The sequence below is a fragment of the Heterocephalus glaber genome, unplaced genomic scaffold, assembly GCF_053883595.1.
Source record: "Heterocephalus glaber isolate CG9 unplaced genomic scaffold, H.glaber_assembly_v1.0 deba00000621, whole genome shotgun sequence".
In the NCBI taxonomy this organism is placed as follows: domain Eukaryota; kingdom Metazoa; phylum Chordata; class Mammalia; order Rodentia; family Bathyergidae; genus Heterocephalus; species Heterocephalus glaber.
Window position 1 is genome coordinate 15,184,046 of NW_028258153.1, and position 13,517 is coordinate 15,197,562.

At 38.5% G+C, this 13,517-nt stretch overlaps 1 protein-coding gene across 11 annotated transcripts in view; it reads right to left on the minus strand.

Moving 5' to 3' along the window:
• Unc80 (unc-80 subunit of NALCN channel complex) overlaps positions 1-13,517 on the minus strand; it is a 219,931-nt gene that overhangs the window by 82,655 nt on the left and 123,759 nt on the right. For all 11 annotated transcript variants that reach the window (XR_015449083.1, XM_013074516.3, XM_087205796.1 and 8 more), the window contains 5 exons: positions 12,669-12,869; positions 5,599-5,706; positions 4,312-4,450; positions 969-1,150; positions 303-434 (listed from right to left, as the gene is read on the minus strand). Coding sequence is in view for 10 of the 11 variants with exons in the window: in XM_013074516.3 (XP_012929970.1) it covers positions 303-434; positions 969-1,150; positions 4,312-4,450; positions 5,599-5,706; positions 12,669-12,869 (762 nt within the window). In the remaining variant the exon portion in view is untranslated. The remainder of the gene's footprint in view (positions 1-302; positions 435-968; positions 1,151-4,311; positions 4,451-5,598; positions 5,707-12,668; positions 12,870-13,517) is intronic.

A 13,517-nucleotide genomic window follows, 5' to 3' on the forward strand; every position in this document is an offset into this window, starting at 1 on the left:
ACTCGAGCTTATCTTTCTTTATGGCAGAGTAGTAGTCCATGGTGTGTAAATATCACATTTTCTTATAAGGTGGCTGCCGCTTTGATTATAAAATACAACTTGGGTTGAAAGTCTCCAAATGTTCACTGTCAGATGTTAGCACCTTCCATTCAGAAGAATAAACACCTTGGTGGGTGGTCATCTCTGCTGTTATTCTGTTCTTATGCTAAGAATGGACAAATTGTCTCATACATTCACTGTTTCTTCTGTACATTTGCTGCATGCACCCTGCAGATATGGAAAAGAAACCGCCTGATACTCACAGACTGGTCTTCATTAATGGGGTCCTGGACACTTCCACTGCACTGAGGGACCCATGGAGGGTCGAACATGGGGACAGATGGCATTCCAAGCACTGGTGAGGGCAGAGTGAAGTTTATGCTGGGAGGCGGGATCTGCTCGTTGATATGAGAGGAATGAGGTGAGTAAGATGGAATAAAGGCGGCAGTGAATCTGAAGTATAATTATGACACAATCTTCCTCCAGAAGCTTTAAGGGTCTAATTAACTTGACATGGAATAAATAAGCATCAAAACATAGGTTTGTTTTTCAAGACTTTCTGTTACAGGGCACAGGATGAATCTCTCTGGGCCTCAGATAACTCATCAGTAAAGTGAAGGATTTCAACCAAATGATCTTCAGTTGTGTTAATCACCCCATTCTCCCCAGCAGCCAACAAAAGACCTGGAATATTATAACTCAGATTTTTATGTCCTCACCTCTGGGGATGGTGCTAAGATTGTGAGGCTTACAAAAACTTGGTTTTCTTACTTTACATTACTCCACATTTCAATTGTTTTTTTTTTAGCAAGAAGAATTCATTCATGTATGAAGTAAGTGAACATATAGAAAACAATAAGCATTGCTTAGGCTAAACACTGTGCTCTGAGGTGGGTTTTGCTAAGGTAATTCTCCACTGTAGTTCTCACCTTAAAAATCTGCTGTGCTCCCTCCTCCATCCGGGGCCAGACCTGATAGCGGAACCTCCAGAGCGTGTGGAACTTGAGCACGGCGTTCAGCCTCTGCACAGTCTCTGGATGGTGGAACTCCGATATCAGCATATCCGACACGGCCTCAGGGACCTTCACTGCACACAGCAGGAACATGGCGGCTAGAGACAGTCAACAAACAGCTGTGCATTTAAAAATTCTCCATCGTTTCTGGGGTGAGGGAGAAGGGGGAACTGCTCCTATCTCCTGAAAATGATTCCTGAGCTAATAGAACCAGTTCACCAGCTCTCCCCAAAGCCAACTTCTCTCTGCCTTTGGAAACCAAATGTCACTCTGTTCCCCCATAGTCATCCAATAGCTAGTGCAAAAGCAACAGCATTTCAGTAGAATAACTCATTCTAAGCAAAGCTTTCTGCAGCTCACAGTGGAAAGGGAATGCCAGAATAAAACAGATGAAGAAAGAAAATTACATACAGGAATATGCTTTTTTAACCCAAGGATGGTACATAAAGATGTTCATTAAAAAACTCCCTCAGTTTCATTAGCTATACATTAAAAGCAAAATTCATGTAGATTCTATTAGAAACTTCTACCCTTCCTAAAGATAGAGGAGATCAAGAAACAATAAGAGATTTTCTGTATCATAATCCTCTTTCTTTCTTTTCTGTTTGGAAAAAGTCAAATATCAATAAGATAAAGGACAGGTGCTGTGTTAAGTTATAAAGCTAATCAACAGTAAAACAGAAGTGCATTCTGTGGCACACATAGACAAATCAGTGAGATGATAGCAATCGAGAATCTTTCTTGTTCTCTTTCTCAGAGTCTTACAACATGCTCAGGCAGCTGTTAGAAGAGCTGGGGTTGAGTCCTAGCTCTGGCACCTCTCTGCTCTGTGATCTTGGGCAAGGTTTGTAACATCTATTAGCTCCCATTTCTTCACTAGTAAACTGTCAGTGAAATAATGATGATGATGAGGAGGAGGAGGAGGAGAAGAAGGATATTTGACTCCGAACTTACTATTACAATAAAATATGAGAAGATACAATAAAATAAAGGTGAACAGTGCACCACAGCTCTAAAGTGCTCTTGGTCTTTTACAGGCAGTGTGGTGTGATGGGAAGGACATCTGTATGTACACTTGCAGGGTCTGGGTGTCCAATTCTGAGCTGTGCAAACTTGGATAAATTTCTCCCTCTGACTTCAGTTTCCTTATCCATAAAACGGTTTATCAATAAGATAATATGTATGTGATATGATCCTATTATAAATGTTATGATCATTAGCTTCTGATAATCCTTTTCTTTAGTCTACCAGCTGCATAAATCTCCACCCTTCTTCCTTTCTTCACTTTCCTTTAAAATGTACTGTACCATGCTTTTGAAGATCATGCTCATTCTTTAAATCATTGCAGAGCTCTGCTTTAGTCTTTTTATAAAAATAATTTGCTTGTAATATTTGCAAATCAGCAGATACAACCAGTATTTTACAACCATTTTTTCCCTTTAGTACCTTTGTAAGAACCTGTTTGAAGAGTTATTTTCCTTTGCCTCCATGGCTTGCAACTTTTAAGTTTCTACTGTTCTGATCAGTTTTTCTGGTCTTTTTCTAGCCAGTCTCCTTCTCCGGTCTTCTGAAGGTAAAGCAGGCCAATTGCTCAGTGGTCATCCTTCTGCTCTCCATTCTCTACTGACTCTCACCAGAGAATCTGCCTGCTAACACTGCTTCGGCTGCCACATACACCAGTGTGTTCCCCGACTGTACCTCTGTCTTTGGTCTTTCTTACTAGCTTCAGTGTCATAAGCTATCCTAGTTATCAAAGCAGTTGCCTCAGGCTCTCCAAATAAGCCTAATGCATTTCCATACCCATGCAAATTTACCCAAATAATTTTCCCTGCTTTGCCAATTTCCAGCTGTTCTCAAAGCCCACTTTGCTGTGTGTATTTTCCATTGAAGTCTCTCCATGACTGTCCCATTCCTTGAGCTCCTGTAGCTCTCTCTGAGAAGCATGTGGTAGAAAAGCAAAAACCTGAGCTTTAATGTTGACAAACAGATTTTTTTTATGAAGATATTTGTTGCAGCATGGTATAAAAGAGCAAAAGGGTAAAATCAACCTATATTTCCATTTACAAGTCTGAGTAAATAAACTATGGTATGTCCATTCACCTAACAGAATACTTTTTAGCCATTAAAGAGTGAAGTAAAACTATAGGCTGATGTTAAAAATTGGTCTCCTATATACAAAAATCCAAAAATAAAAAGCCTTTATAGGATGTTTCATTTGTGTGAAAACAGAAACCTGCAACATATACATACATACACATATATACCCTAGGTCTAGAAGGATTCCTAAGAAAGTTAAAGATTCCTAGGGAATGGAATGTCTGGTTATAAGACAGTGTTACTTTTAACTCAAACAATTTTGTACTATTTGAATTTTAACACATACACTTCACAATTTAAATAACTATGGCAAAATAAAGGATTCCATGGAAAAAGGAAAAAAAATGAATAACCAAATTTTGTATCTTACTAGCTTTGTGGAATTGGACACATCACTTAAATTTTATTTTGATATTGTAATTATGAACAAATTGCTTACATGAGATTTAGTAAAGTTAATGAGAGTGGTTCATGATAAGTGTAGGAATTAATACAAGAAGAATTTTATCTTTGTAAAATATGGTGAAAATGTTGGTCCTGGGGAACATCATTCTGAATAATTTGGTAACACCCTGTTACAGTTGGATATTAATTGTCCCTAAAAGGCCTGTGTGTTAAAGGCTTGGCCCCTACAGCTACAGAAATGAAGCTTAGTGAGAAGACCTTAGGTCAATGGATATGTGAGCCCAAAGGGAATGGTGGGACCCTGGTCTCTTCATCTTTCTTCTACTTCCTGGTCAGCAAGTGAGCAGTTCTGTTCTGCCACACACTCCCCACCATTGCTGTCTGGCACCCCCAGCAGATGCCTAGAAGCAACGAGTGTGCCTGATCACAAGATCATGGACCAGAATCTCTAAAACCATGAGTCAAAATACCTTTTTTTCTCTTTATAGGTTGACTGTCTCAGGAATTTTGTTATAGTGATAGAAAGCTGCCTAACACACACCATGAGAAATCTGCTCTTTGCAAACCATACAACAAAATGGGAAGGAAGCACTCAAAACTGGCTTTCCTGTAGTGCACAACTCTTAGACATCTAACAATTGCAGTCAACCTGACCTAGGAGAAAAAAATGAAGTAAATGCCTCTCTCTCTTATTTTAACACTTGGATCAGTATTGGCAGGGGCTGCAGGAGCCAGGTCCCATGTGGTTTTTCTTTACCTGCTGCCCCTGCCATATGCTCATCCATGCTGAGCAGCAGCTCCCAGGCAGCTGGCTGGATGTCTCCATACATCTCCTCTGTCAGAATTGGTGCTGCCTTGATTAACAGAGACAAGGGAGCAGGTGATAAGCTCATCACCTGGGAAAAAGATGGAAAACATGTTTTAAAATCTTTTACAACACTGATTACTGCCTTCTTAAAACTTCAGAGCTACCTCCCTTCTCTCTACTTTAAGTGACCTTATTTTATATTCCAAAATGGAAATGTATTTAGATAGCATGATACATAAGCATTATATTTTATTAGTTAAAATGAATTAGAAGAAAAAGTACTAATTGTGTAATGTTTTCATCATAAAAACAGCTTTGCAGCCAACCAAGGAACAAACTGTAGAATAAGTACAACTCTACAAGAAAAGAAAGATATTAGGAAATATATCTTCGTGATAAAAGTCTACCAGAACTTTTCAAGCATTCTTTTTTCCGTCCTGTTAGTAGATTTCCATCGAAAGCTATAAGCAATCTCTAACTTATGAAGCACTTCATTTAGAAACTTAGTTTTCTAAGCCAATATGAACTTGGACGGCATTTCCATTTGAAACAACTTTATACATTGTAGGTATGATCCAATGTCCACCCACAAAATCTTATTTAATCCATTATTTCAGATACTTTTGGTGACAATTTAGGTGGTAAATGTAGGTGCTAGATAAGTCATTTTAAAGACATTCCAGAAACACATTAAAGCCTCCCAACCCCCACCCCAAAGGGGAAAGTTATTACAATTTAGAGCTTGGGCTGTAATAGCAATACAGCAATATGTCAAGCACTGCATACATAAGTAAATGTACTACTTTATTTAATCTATCCAAGAATCCTTTAAGAAAGGTCTAGTACTAGAATCCCCCATTTTATAGATGAGATGTTAAATAAATTGCCCCAAATTCCAGAGCAGCAGCCGTGAGATACAAATCCTGACTAATTCCAAAACCCATGTGTGCTGCCATCCACACAGGTAGGAAATCAGGTCCCCTGGAAGTGGCAGGGTGTGGAGAGGTGCCGCTTCAGCCAGTCACTGTAGGCCATCTGTGGGAGCCACCTGCCTAGCAAGAAGGATGTGTTCCCTTGCAGACTTGGTGGCAACCAACACTCACCAATGAAGGGGACTGTGGGGCCAACACTATGTTAACTTACATCATTTGTCCCAAACACTAATAAACAAACAGGCTATCTGGAGCCTCTTCCCTGATAATGCTACACGCATATCTTAAAACCAGGTGCCAATACCTGAAGCCTGATGTATTTCAGCATCCCAGAGTCCTTTTTCCCTTCCAGGTTGGCATCTGAAACTCTCTTCTTTAGAGAAGGTGTCCGAAGGCATGACTTATCTGAGCACTGAAAAGAGAATGAAATATGTGATGAAGGTGTTGGGTTTTCTCATAAACCAACAGAGCTTTATTTCTCTTACATTCTCCAAGTAACCGTCTTCTATGGAAAGAATGCTTTAAGGGTTTTTCAAACTTCCCAAAACTTAGAGAAGCAATTAATTTTGTAATGAAAGGGAACTTAGAGATCATTAGTAACAAACTCTTACTTTTGAGGAAACTAGAATCCAGAGAGGTGGAGTGACTTGACCAAGTTACAAAGACGGCTTTAGTAGAATGAGGAAAAGATAAAAATCTCACGATTTTCTTTTCAGGATTAATTATATTCCATCAAGCAGTTAAAAATACAAATATTTTAAAATAGCAAGCCAGATAAAATCAACTCTATCAAATAGTTTTTCAGTCCAGAATAGGCCCGACTCAACTCCATCAGGACAGCCAAGACAATTCCTTCCTCTGACTCCTTAAGAATGGACAGAGCAGCTGGGAGAAGCACCAGTTCTACTGGGGACAGCCCTTTGTTTATTTATCCTGAGTTCTGAGTCTTCCTATTTTTGCACCCCAGGATGTGCAAAGGCAGAATCCTTCTCCTCTCACAGAATAAAGCTCATTTGTTTTTTCAGTGCCATATCAATGAAACACTTTTCCCTCTATGCCAAGGGAAAAAACTGAACTAAAGAATTTTCGGACAAAGCTTCACAGTGTTACAGATGGAGATATTTTGAAATAAAAGGCGAATTTAAAAGTACATGCATGTTCCAAGAAAGTCTTTCGAAACTATGGTGAAAAGATCCAAGACAATGAATCTGTTATGTGTGGCTGGTATGGTACCAACTTTTGAAATGAGTCTACTTGGAAACAAGAGCTCTTGCTGTGTTTCCTAAAAAAAAAAAGTGGAGATGCATACTTGGGAACACTTATCTTTTGAGGAGAAAAATACTGCATTGTATTGTATTTTTTTCTGACTTGAAAAGCAGTATACAGCAAAATAGTTCTAAAATAGTTCATATATAGCAATAGTTTTTCCTATTATTGTGGGGGATGTATCTGATGTCCTTTAAAATAAAGATATTTTAAAAATTAGTGTCTCTCTGCTTTTATTCTTTCTACCTATAAAACAATACACATTTATTACAGAAAATCTGGTAAAGATAGAAAAACTGTGAAGAAGGAAACAAAAATCCTAGTAATGTTCAACTTAATGATAGTCATTTGGTTTCTTTTAGCTTTTTTCTCTCCATATGCATATTAGCAAAACTGTGATAATGCTATCTACATGAAATACAATCTTAAATAATTCATTTCATTATAATTTCACACAAATTTTGCAGGTCATTATAATTATTTTAAAATATGATTTTTGAATTTTATAAATATTTCACCCCTTCATCCTTTGGCTTAATATTTTGTCTTTTCAGGAATACTTTTGAATAACTTTTTTGATTAAATTACAAAAATGGTAACTAGACAAATAGAGGAAAATACTCTGCACAGGAGAAAAAAAAGGCTGAACATTTATATTATTCCTCAATATGCTAGGAAATGCGGGGTTGTGTTTAATCCTGCCTACTGGCAAGGTGTAAGTCAAACTTCCTATGTGTCAAACATTTAATATGGTGGCATGCTTCCTTAGAATGGTGTGTCTTGGTAACCTCAAGAGCATTAGGGTATTTGTTTCAGTGGAAAGGGAAGGGAGTTGGAAGGGCTTTCACAGCAGAGTGATGTGAAAATCATGGTCAGACTTGGAAGACATGTATGAGAAATGGGTTCATATGTGGCAGAGAATTCAGTATACTATGTGAAGGAGCTACAGTATCTCTACTGCTGTCACCTCTAAGTCAGACTAAAAGCTGTGATTAGGTGCCTTTTTCTTCTGTAACTTGATGCAAAACTCCAACAGAAGGACTTAGGAATTGGATGGAGAAGGATGCTAGTCCTGATAGAATCTATAGTTTCTTAAAGAGAAAGAGATTTCACTAGACTGTGAGATGCACATGAATGGTTGAAATTACAAGTCAAAGAAGAATCTATAAAGAAACTAAAGACTAAGATAAAGGATAATTCATCACTACAGGACATCATCTATTGTTGAGATGGCTCTACTAGAGGGAGTTATGATGAATGGGAAGCAGCCACAGAACCCCAAGCTGTGTTAGGAATCCTGGGGAATGGTTACTACTGTATGTGTCTTAGAAAAACCCATCATAGTTGACTCTGGCTTCTCATTTTGGCCACATTTTCAATGTAAAGTCAGCTCTGACTGGCTAAGGATTTCTCATCCACTCCTCTAAAGATGCAGGAGTGGATCCTATCAAATTCATGTCCTAGGGTATAAAGGGACTCACAGTCTGAATCATTTAGTGGTGTTTGCTGAGGACAAGAAACAAATGATGTCACCGTTCAATTTTCAGTCTAAGATGAGTAAAGCAAGAGCTGTCAGAGGATGGAGATGAGTGAGTTGACTAAGATGATGCAGGAAGAATCAGAGATGACCAACTCTGTCCACCTCGAGATGGACAACAGTTTTGGTCATCAATCCCTTGGCTGTGTTTCCCTTTCTATCCCTGGTTTCATGAAATTCTGCTATATCCTTTGGGGAAAAAAACTAATTATTTGGACACATTTGAATGAGTATTCCTTGAAACAGAATATTGACTACAGAAGAATAATACTTAATTATTCAAATAAAAATTTTACTTATTCTTTTAATAAGTCAAGAATATTTATTGAGTTAATCACATGCCAGGAACTGGGCTGACTTCTGGATATATGCTGAGGAGGAAGCTATCTATGATGCTTGCCACCATGGAGAGTATATCCTGAGGAGAGACAGATAACAAACCAGCAAATTCTAAAAAGCCAAGGGAAGTGAGAAGGGCGATACAAGCCATGAATGACAAATCACTGTGGAAATAATAAGATATTTAAAAGTTGGGAAAGTTGAAATCAGCCTTCTGTGCCCTTTGAGAAAAGGATTTCACCATGAACATCATGCCGACAGGGTGCAACATTTCCCAAAAGGTAATCGACCCTGTTTGAACTTCACAAGTATTTGACATACACTTTATGTATACTATGTTGAGGAGTCACTCTGGCTTATGCAATCAAGACCCATGTCTTGGCCTTATAATAATGTTGTCTGCAGTTTTAGGAAAAAATATTGTTTCTGTAGGAACTTAGTTGACCCCTTGTTGTTTGCATTGGCTTCATAAAATTTACCCCATGTGGTGCCCTTTCTTTTTGTGGACCTGTACAACCATTTACCCTCCTCCTGTTTTTGGCGGAAAGGAAAAAAATGTTTTATCTATTTTTTTTCCAACAGGTAGTACTAATTTAACATTTACTATATTTAGAATATAATATAGGACAAAATGCAGACATACAGGCAGAATTCTTTGGTGACGGTAATATATACATATAGAGTCACAGTTTATATATATTTAAAAAACCCTCAGGTTTAGAAGTGCTCTAGAATAAACCAAAAGAATGTACAGCAAGCTCCTGGACACTGAAATGTAGATTTTCAGATTGATCAAGGTTAGATGGGCTATAAAGTGTACTGGCTGCCACAAATATATTCTGCCATAAAAACCAATTAAAGAGGAAACAGGAATGAAATATCAATTGCTCACAGTTGATTCTAATGAGACCACTGCTTTTACTCTTGATTTTATTGCTTTTTTCTGTTTTCATTTTGGCTCTGGAAATGTGGTCATTGTTCATTTATGTGACAGATTCCGAACAGGCAAATAGAAAACATCATGGGAGGGGGAAAAGGGCTTGAGCAGGAAGATAGCATTTGGGAAATAAGATGTTTATCACAGAAGATTCAATAGATCTTTTCAGCTTTGCACACGAATGACTAATTCAAATGTTGAGAGGTTAGAAGGTACTTCTCTTGCTTTGCTTTCCTTTCCTTCTGGAAACATAGGGCACAGCAGGAGGGTAGAAGCCTTTTCTGTTGCTTGACGCCAGTGTCCTGCCTGAGCCAGAAGTGAGGGCACTCATGGACCATTCTAGAACATAATCCCACTCACTCACCCAATATCGATGGGTCCTCTGCTAGTGTCAGTATTACTAGTACTCTGATCCAGTCAGTATCTTTCAGGGTAGAAAATGTGTAAGATGTCCTCAGTTCTCAGAGAGTTTATAATTAAGTGGCAGAGGATGTTTGGCACTACCCACAGGCTAGAATCAGAGCCTTTCCGTGGCCCTGCTTGTTGTAGTCTATCTGCCTAGGTGGCCTCATCACCGTATCACAGTCCTCAGTGCTATGGCCATGGTCCTTTGTGCTCCTCTTCTTTCTGCTTGGAAAGTCCCATAATGAATTTACATCCAGGTTTCCTTCAGGTGAAGATCACCTTATTGGAAAAGCTGTCTTTTATTTCCTTTGCCAAATTCAGAGCCTCATCAATAAGCATTCTTAGTAGAGTATAGCTCTCTCTCTAGTGCCCTTATTTAGATTGCACTTTTACATCAATCTGGAAGATTATTAACATCTGTTTCTCAGGTGAGATCATATACAAGACATGAAGGCAGGGACTATATCTCTTTTGCCCATTATTATTACACAGCACAAAGTATAGGTTCAGCCTTGTCTGTAGGTTTTTTAAAAATGTGTTGAGTAGATGAGTAGTGAGATGGACAGAAAAATAGATGAGTGAATGAATGAATGAAGACTGGGAAAATCACAAGTACCATTATACTTTAGACAAAGGGAGGAAGAAAAGAAAATAGCATTTATCATCCATGTGCGGTATGTTCTGTGCTTAACACTAGGGAGATCAGAAAATGTTTTAGGGAGAAGATGGTCTTTGAGTTCTATCTTAAAGGATATGTGGGTTTGATCATATATAGAATAGAGATGAAAGTATAGTTTAAGCAAAAGTATGGCAGTAAAAATTTTGATTGTGTATAGAGAACAATGAACATTAATTTAGATTTGCATATTTTTGCAGCTTCCAACATATATGATTTTCTCTTAAAGCTAAGGGAATTTTTAATATGAAGAAAGAACTTAGATAAATTAAAACTGGTTTTCTTTGAATGTAGTGTTCTTTATGTTTGAATTATGTATTATATAAATAGGCAGAAATGAACACACAAAAACATATACATAATTTTTTCTGTTTATGTCATGCATTAGTAGTTCATGCACTTTGATCTATTCTCCATTTTCACTCTCTCAGAATTTATATAGTTTTTTTTTTTTTTTTTTGGTACCAGGGATCGAACTTGGGTCCTTCTGCTTACAAGGCAGGCAGGTGCCAGAACCACTGAGCTAAATCCTTGGCCCTATAGTTTTGATAATATGAAATGCAGTACAGTATAGTTAAAAAGACCTGATTTTGACATTCTAGATTTCTAAGTTAAAGTCTAGTTGACTGTGTTATAGATATGATCTATGGACAATCTCATTTTTCTGAGCATCAAGGTTTTCATCTATGAAATGAAGAGAAAAATACCTCTTGCATAAAGTTTGTTAAGAATCAAAAAAATGCTTTGTCCACCTGGGAATGTAGCCCAGTGGTAAACTGCTTGCCTAGCACGCACAAAACCTTGGGTTAAATTCCCAGAACTGCAAATATGAATGAACAAACAAACAGCATTTTGTCAGTGAGGTGTGTATATCTCATGCCCTCATGTATGTTTAGAAAAAATATTAGAAGAGCGTATCCCAGAAGCTAATGTAGCACACTTATAAGATACATCATTTTTTCTTTAGGATCTCTTATGTTAGCTAAAATCTCTCTGGTGAATATATATTGTTTTCATCATAAAAAGTTGTAATTTCAAAAAGTCCCTTTGTGACTGTTAAAGCATGAGGCATGGTTATATTTTTGTTTTTATCATTTTTGTTTTTGTCAGTTGTATTCTCTAGCTGTTTGGTTGCCCCACTGCCTATTATTGGCACAAACCTGCTGGATGAACTCCTTAGTAGAAACTTCTTTGCTTCTACTTACTTTTTACAGAATATTTGGCCTAATAATGTGCCAATAGCAGGTGCATAGTGAATACTTGTTGAGATGAATAGGTGTTATATGAAAATCTTTGCAAAACTATTTGGGAACAGCAGCTGCAGGAGCAACCCACAGCATTCAGTCATGCATCCTGGCTATCACGTCTGTTCAGGGGCAGGTGGGTAAATCAGGGTTTTCACTGTAGGAGCCCAGCAATCCTGGTTACTGACTTTATCTTCTGCCAGCTCAGCTGCTCAGGGTAGCTGTTAGGAAAGGGCAGCTGAATGCCTGGAAAGCATCATAGTTTCTTGAAGGAATTTCCTTCAGTTTCACTTGATCTAGTCTAGTCTGTTGTTCATCTGTGAACAGTTAGACTACTTTTTGGTTATTTCATAATACATAATTCTATTAGTTACATATTGCTGCTGTAATGACTTACCACACACTCCATGGCTTAAAATGACTCGAATTTATCACCCTGCAGTTCTAAATAGGATTGGCAGCACTCTGCTCCTTCTGGAGGCTCTAGGAGTGACTCCATTTCCTTGTCTTTCCCAGCTTCTAGGGGCAGCCACTACTCTTTGGCTCACGGCCCTGCATTGCCCTGACCTTTGCTTCTGTCGTCTCATCTCTCTCTACCTCTGACTCCTTTCTTCATTTATAAAGATCCTCATAATTTCATTAAGCCAACCTGGATAATCCAGGTTGGAAGGTGCCTAATCCTTGTAGGGGTGACATTATTCCATCTATCCCAGTAACTAACTAATCGCCACCACCCTTATAAATTCATGTTTATTCACAGAAATAAGACCAAACCTGGGGAAAGAGTCCATGTTTACTCATGAACATGAAGACAGTTGCTTTGTCTTATCTTCTACCTTTGCTCAGAACTACACACACACTTGCAGCTTGGTTTGTACAACTGCAGTTGCCTGACAATCTTTATTTCCAGAGAACACGGTCAGGAATTGTTCTCCAATCCTTGGTATACACCTAGTGACGGTTCTCTCACCTCTTTCTGTTTCTTGCCCCGCAGAGCCACATTGCTCAAGTTGTTGCTCTCCCTCAGGGAGTCCACACTGTCTCCATACAGCAGCTTAATGGCCCTGACCAGCCGAGCACAGGAGCGGCTGTGGTGCAGGCAGCAGTGCGGATGACAGTAGTCCACGTGTGTGCAGATGAAACTCTGTTGATTGCATAGCAAGATCATGACCTGGAAAGCAAACATCTCTGCAACTCAACCAGGCAGCCAGGCGCACATCAATGGGACATTTACATGAAATATGAGATGGAAAATCAGAACATCAACTGCCCCAATGGCTCTTAAAACCACAATGATTCAGCAATTTCCACAGGAGAAAAAAAAAAGAGTTAAAAGTCTGTCTAATTGGCCTTTGTTCTCTCTCCATACATAGTTGACACAAGGATCTTTTGAAAATAATAAGAGGTTAACAGAAAACTTGAAAACAGAAAAATTCAAAAACTTGAAACAACTATCCTGGAGTATATGATTTCCAAATACTTTCAAATGGAGATTTTACCCCCCCCCGGCCCAATCTCTCATATTAGACTAGGAGTCAGACAAAAGAGCAGTTTGGTTCTGGCTGATCCCTGGTAGATGAGGAATGCCTTTAACTCTAGCCCATCCTTTGAGGAACTTAACAACATTTCTTCATCTCCCACTCTGCCTAAAAGGTTTGAACCGGAACTTGAACCCATTGCAGAGCCCCATTTCTACTTCCTACTGACTGATTTTTCTCCCTCTAGTGTTTTGGTCATTTCTGTTCTTCTCTTACAGCTTGATTCAGCTCAAATCCTCACATATCCTAGGTTTCTCCATTAAGACTCCAGAGAGGTATTT